The 6,034-nt window shown below is 59.9% G+C and overlaps 1 protein-coding gene across 1 annotated transcript; it reads right to left on the bottom strand.

Moving 5' to 3' along the window:
• Positions 1-2,664: 2,664 nt before the first annotated feature.
• LOC136370899 (putative per-hexamer repeat protein 5) lies at positions 2,665-5,139 on the bottom strand. The gene is made up of 2 exons (XM_066334587.1): positions 5,067-5,139; positions 2,665-3,257 (listed from the first exon to the last, which is right to left on the bottom strand). Exons 1-2 carry the CDS (start codon positions 5,137-5,139, stop codon positions 2,665-2,667), a joined length of 666 nt encoding a protein of 221 aa, XP_066190684.1.
• Between the last annotated feature and the right edge of the window lie 895 nt (positions 5,140-6,034).

Genomic DNA, 6,034 nt, shown 5'->3' with positions numbered 1-6,034 from the left:
TTTTGAATATGAGCACAAAGCCATTTTGCTTAAAGGTGGGGGCTCTTTTCCTTTCCCTCTTTTTTTTTTTTTTTTTTTTTTTTTTTTTTTTTTTTTTTTTTATGCTGCATTTGACTTCAAATTTAAAGCTCTTTAAGCCAACTGCCCAAGGCTTGCCAAGGGAGCCAGAGAAGTCAGAATAAGCAAAGAATCTAAGTTGGCTTTCACATGAGAACACCTGTGTTTGCAAGTTACAGCAGAGGATGTTCAGTTTATTGCCACCCATCCCAGAAACCAAGCGATAGGGGCTTGAGTGTTATTATTTGAAGCTTATAAAGTGCAGTAATGGGTACTGATGGCCAAGTTCTGCAGTTCCCAGCTCAGCAGGTCTGTGCTGTTGGTTTAACACACACCAGAACCGTGAGCACTTCTGTCCTCGCCCTTTGGTTCTGACTTTCCTGGCAGTGCATCCCGCCTGATCATTCCCAGATCCATGGGGCTGCTCCCTGCCCCGTGAGGAGAGAAGGCAGTGGAGTTTCCACTCCCAGCAAAGCTGGGTCCAAATGAGTCCATTTCTTCCCTGACCCCAGGACTGTTGCTTCTCCAGCCAGCAGAAGCTCTGTGGCTGTCTCTGGTGCAGGATCTTCTCAACCCTCTGTAGCTCCACTTCCTTGCACTCCACAACTCCCTGACAGGAGCGTGCAGGAAGGCTGGGGTCAGGCTCTGCTCCCAGGGAGGAAAGGACAGGACCAGTGGAAACAGCCTCAAGCTGTGCTAGGGGAGGTTCAGGTTGGACATTAGGAGGAATTTCTGCATGGAAAGGATGGGCAGGCCTTGGAAGGGGCTGCTCAGAGAGGTTTGGGGGTGTCCAAGGAAGGCCTGGACATGGCACTCAGGGCTCTGGGCTGGTGACAAGGTGAGGGTGAGTCAAAGGTTGGGCTCAATGGTCTTTGAGGTCTTTTCCAACCTCAGTAATTCTGTGATTCCATCCATGTGCTGCTTGACCTGGAGAGCAGCGTGTCAGTCAGAGCTGGGAACTCACCTGCTTTTGACAAGGCCACGAGGAGCTTTTGGCTTCTGTTACATCTTAATAATAGAAATAATAATAACAATAATTAATAACTCTAATGATAGTGATAACCTTCCAGCTGAACATGTGCAATTTGTATTGCCTCAGCATTATTCCCAGGCAGAGCTTCATTGATATTCAGCGCATCGGCGTGTCTGTCACTGCTCCGTGCACTTTGGGTCTGGAATCCTTAGGGAGCCTCACAGCTGTCAAATTGACTTCCATCATTTCTCTCGGAGCTGAGAGACAAATTATCCAGCCAGCCATCAGCCTAGGCTTTGCAATCGAACTTGCAATCTCTAAGTGATAAAATGCTGCCTCCCAGGTCAGACAAACAGTCCGGCTGTGAGGGGGGTTGAGCTGGCTGGGAGTGTTGATGCTGTTTGTTGGTGTCCCTTTATATATGCTATTTTTCAGAAGCTGCTATTTGGCTTGCCCTTTTTTTTTTTTTTTTTTTTTTTTTTTTTTTTTTTTTTTTTAAGAAGTATTCATGGTCTAATGATCCGGCAGGCGCCCGGGTGAGTCACTGACATATGTCGGCTCGGGGGCCCACTGGGACAGACGCTGCTCCTGGGCGCTGCCGACACGGAATTGGGAGGACTGGCGTGTTCCTGGCTTAACCTGCCCGTGGAATGGCAAAATTTACCCCCTCAAAGGGACTGGGGCGGTGAATGAATTGGGGAGGCTTTCCCCGTGTTTCACCCGCAGTAACTGTGAAGAGGTTTGGGGGAAGTTTGCTCAGCATCTTCAGAAGAGCCTTAGTCTCATCCCCACTCACTCGAGCGTTTTGCTCAGGGTTTTTGCCCTACGCTGGACACACTGACCCGTCCTTCCCGCACCCGCTTGGCTCACACAGCGGGCAGGGGCGCGGTGCGGGGCCCGGGCGGCATGAATGAGGCAAAATCCGCAGGTTGGACCCGACAGCTGTAAAAAAAAAACAACACCGGGGGATTCACCCCGGCAGCTGCGGGCCGAGGGATGGAAAGCTCCCGGCCGGAGGGATGGAGGGATGCAGAGCTCCCGGCCATAGGGATGGAGGGATGCAGGGCTCCCGGCCATAGGGATGGAGGGATGCAGGGCTCCCGGCCATAGGGATGGAGGGATGCAGGGCTCCCGGCCATAGGGATGGAGGGATGCAGGGCTCCCGGCCATAGGGATGGAGGGATGCAGGGCTCCCGGCCATAGGGATGGAGGGATGCAGGGCTCCCGGCCGGAGGGATGGAGGGATGCAGGGCTCCCGGCCATAGGGATGCAGAGCTCCAGCCGGAGGGATGCAGGGCTCCCGGCCATAGGGATGGAGGGATGCAGGGCTCCCGGCCATAGGGATGGAGGGATGCAGGGCTCCCGGCCATAGGGATGGAAGGATAGAAAGCTCCAGCCGGACAGAGGAAGGGCTCCCGGCCATAGGGATGGAAGGATAGAAAGCTCCAGCCGGACAGAGGAAGGGCTCCCGGCCATAGGGATGGAAGGATAGAAAGCTCCAGCCGGACAGAGGAAGGGCTCCCAGTGGCGGCTCTGTCCGGGCGGCCTCGCGGGAGGCGGCAGCTGCTGCTCTGCCCCTGCCATGGGACGGTTCCAACGGGCCGGTTCCACCCCTCGGGCCGCTCCAGGGCCCTTCACTCCTGGCTCTCGGGCCGCTCCAGGGCCGTTCCCGTGTCCAGGGCCGTTCCCGTGTCCAGGGCCGTTCCCGTGTCCAGGGCCGTTCCCGTGTCCCGGGCCGGTCCCGTGTCCCGGGCCGTTCCCGTGTCCCGGGCCGGTCCCGTGTCCAGGGCCGGTCCCGTGTCCCGGGCCGTTCCCGTGTCCCGGGCCGTTCCCGTGTCCCGGGCCGTTCCCGTGTCCAGGGCCGTTCCCGTGGCCAGGGCCGGTCCCGTGGCCAGGGCCGGTCCCGTGTCCCGGGCCGTTCCCGTGTCCCGGGCCGTTCCCGTGTCCCGGGCCGTTCCCGTGTCCCGGGCCGTTCCCGTGTCCCGGGCCGTTCCCGTGTCCCGGGCCGGTCCCGTGTCCCGGGCCGGTCCCGTGTCCCGGGCCGGTCCCGTGTCCAGGGCCGTTCCCGTGTCCAGGGCCGGTCCCGTGGCCAGGGCCGTTCCCGTGTCCCGGGCCGTTCCCGTGTCCCGGGCCGGTCCCGTGTCCAGGGCCGTTCCCGTGGCCAGGGCCGTTCCCGTGGCCAGGGCCGTTCCCGTGGCCAGGGCCGGTCCCGGCGCTCCCGCCCCGTCTGCGGCCCCCGGGAGCCCTGAGGGGACTCCGCCAGGGGGCGCCCTCCGCCGAGCGGGGCCGGGAATGGCCGGGAATGGCCGGGAATGGCCGGGAATGGCCGGGAATGGCCGGGAATGGCCGGGAGCGGGGCCGGGAATGGCCGGGAGCGGCCCCGCTGGGCCCTGAGGCGGTCCCGCTGGGCCCTGAGGCCTTCCCGGGTCACGGCGAGTCACTGTGCCCCTCTGCACAGCCGTGTGCCGTGCTGTGTTCAGCTCCGGACCCTCAGCGCAGCACGGGCAGGGAGCTCCTGGAGCACGGCCAGCGAGAGCTGCGGAGTTTAATTAGGGCCTGGAGAATCTCCGTGCCCGGGAAAGGCTGAGGGAGCGGGGCTGCCGAGCCTCAGAGGGGCCCTCAGCCCGGGTGTGGCTGTCTGTCCCCGGGTGTGGCTGTCTGTCCCCCGGGTGTGTCTGTCTGTCCCCCGGGTGTGTCTGTCTGTCCCCCGGGTGTGGCTGTCTGTCCCCCGGGTGTGGCTGTCTGTCCCCCGGTGTGGCTGGCTGTCCCCGGTGTCGCTGTCTGTCCCCCCGGTGTGGCTGTCTGTCCCCGGTGTGGCTGTCTGTCCCCGGTGTGTCTGTCTGTCCCCCGGGTGTGTCTGTCTGTCCCCGGGTGTGGCTGTCTGTCCCCCGGTGTGGCTGTCTGTCCCCCCCGGTGTGGCTGTCTGTCCCCGGGTGTCGCTATCTGTCTGTCCCCCGGTGTGGCTGGCTGTCCCCGGGTGTGGCTGTCTGTCCCCGGTGTGTCTGTCTGTCCCCCGGGTGTGGCTGTCTGTCCCCCGGGTGTGGCTGTCTGTCCCCGGTGTGGCTGTCTGTCCCCGGTGTGTCTGTCTGTCCCCGGGTGTGGCTGTCTGTCCCCCGGGTGTGGCTGTCTGTCCCCGGGTGTGGCTGTCTGTCCCCGGGTGTGGCTGTCTGTCCCCGGTGTGGCTGTCTGTCCCCGGGTGTGGCTGTCTGTCCCCCGGGTGTCGCTGTCTGTCCCCCGGTGTCGCTGTCTGTCCCCCGGTGTGGCTGTCTGTCCCCGGGTGTCGCTATCTGTCTGTCCCCCGGGTGTGGCTGTCTGTCCCCCAGTGTGGCTGGCTGTCCCCGGTGTGGCTGTCTGTCCCCCGGGTGTGGCTGGCTGTCCCCCGGGTGTGGCTGTCTGTCCCCCGGTGTGGCTGTCTGTCCCCCAGTGTGGCTGGCTGTCCCCGGTGTGGCTGTCTGTCCCCCGGGTGTGGCTGTCTGTCCCCCGGTGTGGCTGTCTGTCCCCCCGGGTGTGGCTGTCTGTCCCCGGTGTCGCTGGCTGTCCCCGGGTGTGGCTGTCTGTCCCCGGGTGTGGCTGTCTGTCCCCCGGTGTGGCTGTCTGTCCCCGGGTGTCGCTATCTGTCTGTCCCCCGGGTGTGGCTGGCTGTCCCCGGGTGTGGCTGTCTGTCCCCCCGGGTGTGGCTGTCTGTCCCCGGGTGTGGCTGTCTGTCCCCGGGTGTGGCTGTCTGTCCCCCGGGTGTGGCTGTCTGTCCCCCGGGTGTGGCTGTCTGTCCCCGGTGTGGCTGGCTGTCCCCGGGTGTCCCTGTGCCCGGACGGGCAGAGCAGGGCCGGGCTCTGGCCCCAGCAATGGCACCAGAGCCACGGGCAGGGACTGAGCCCAGAGTTCCACCTGAACGTGAGTTCCACCTTTACCAGCGCTGGAACAGACTCCCCGGAGAGAGTGTGGAGTGTCCCTCGCTGGTTTGTTAGAGTTACACTTTTACAAAGTGTCCCTCACGGTGACATGAGCAGGGCAGCTCGCTGGCTGCAGCAGCACCCACCCTGGATGAGGATTTGCCTTGTAGCGATCCAGCTCTTTTTTGCGTGATCCAGTTCTTTTTTGCGTGGTCCCATTGCCGTCATCATCAGCCGTGTCTGAGTGAAGCTGCAAGCAGGACGTGCAGCGTCCTTGTGAAGGTTTGAATTACAGCCTGATCCTTCAAAACATCTCAAGTTTGGTTAAACCCACAGAGGTACTTTCAAGTCCTTATTAGCTGCCAGTTTTATAGTTTCTTTGCTCATGTTGCAGTCAGGATTAATTGCTGTTGTACCTTTTGTAATCCCAGTCTGGTCTGGGTTGGAAGGAGCCTTCAAGCTGAACCTGTTCCACCCCCTGCCATGGGCAGGGACACCTCCCACCATCCCAGGCTTCTCCAAGCCCCAATGTCCAGCCTGACCCTGGACACTTCCAAGGATCCAGGGGCAGCCACAGCTTCTCTGGGCACCTGTGCCAGGCCCCACCACCCTCACAGCCAGGAATTCCTTCCCAATATTCAATCTAAACCTACTTCTTGTCAGTCTGAAGCCACTCTCCCTTGTCCTGCCACTCCAGGCTCTTGTAAATAGTTCTTCTCTACCTTTCTTCCAGGCTGCTTCAGGTACTGCAAGACCACATTTAGGTCACCTCAAACCCCTCAGATTTGGTGATAAAATACTTTGCATTTAGGAGTGGCATAAATGTTCTGAAAGCGAAATAACAATCTCCAGTATTTCTTTTTTCTCAGAATGTTCCAAAGTTACCAATTAGCATCAGTATCAAGGTTTTTTTTATACCATTTCCTTTCAGGTTTTTCACTTTCCTCTTTAAACCACCTCAGCTCTTAATTATGGCTGTCAAACAGAGCACAAGCCAGACATGGCATTTAGCAACCTAATTCTACCATCCTTCTTCTTTTCCATTTCCTTTCCTGTAGCATTCACAAATGCCTGTACCAGTGGGTACCTCTGACATTTCCAAATTGCAATTTGA

This window comes from Sylvia atricapilla, chromosome 22 (assembly GCF_009819655.1).
Source record: "Sylvia atricapilla isolate bSylAtr1 chromosome 22, bSylAtr1.pri, whole genome shotgun sequence".
NCBI lineage: Eukaryota > Metazoa > Chordata > Aves > Passeriformes > Sylviidae > Sylvia > Sylvia atricapilla.
Note: the sequence above shows the minus strand (reverse complement) of the source record. Positions and strands in the feature narration are given on the sequence as shown.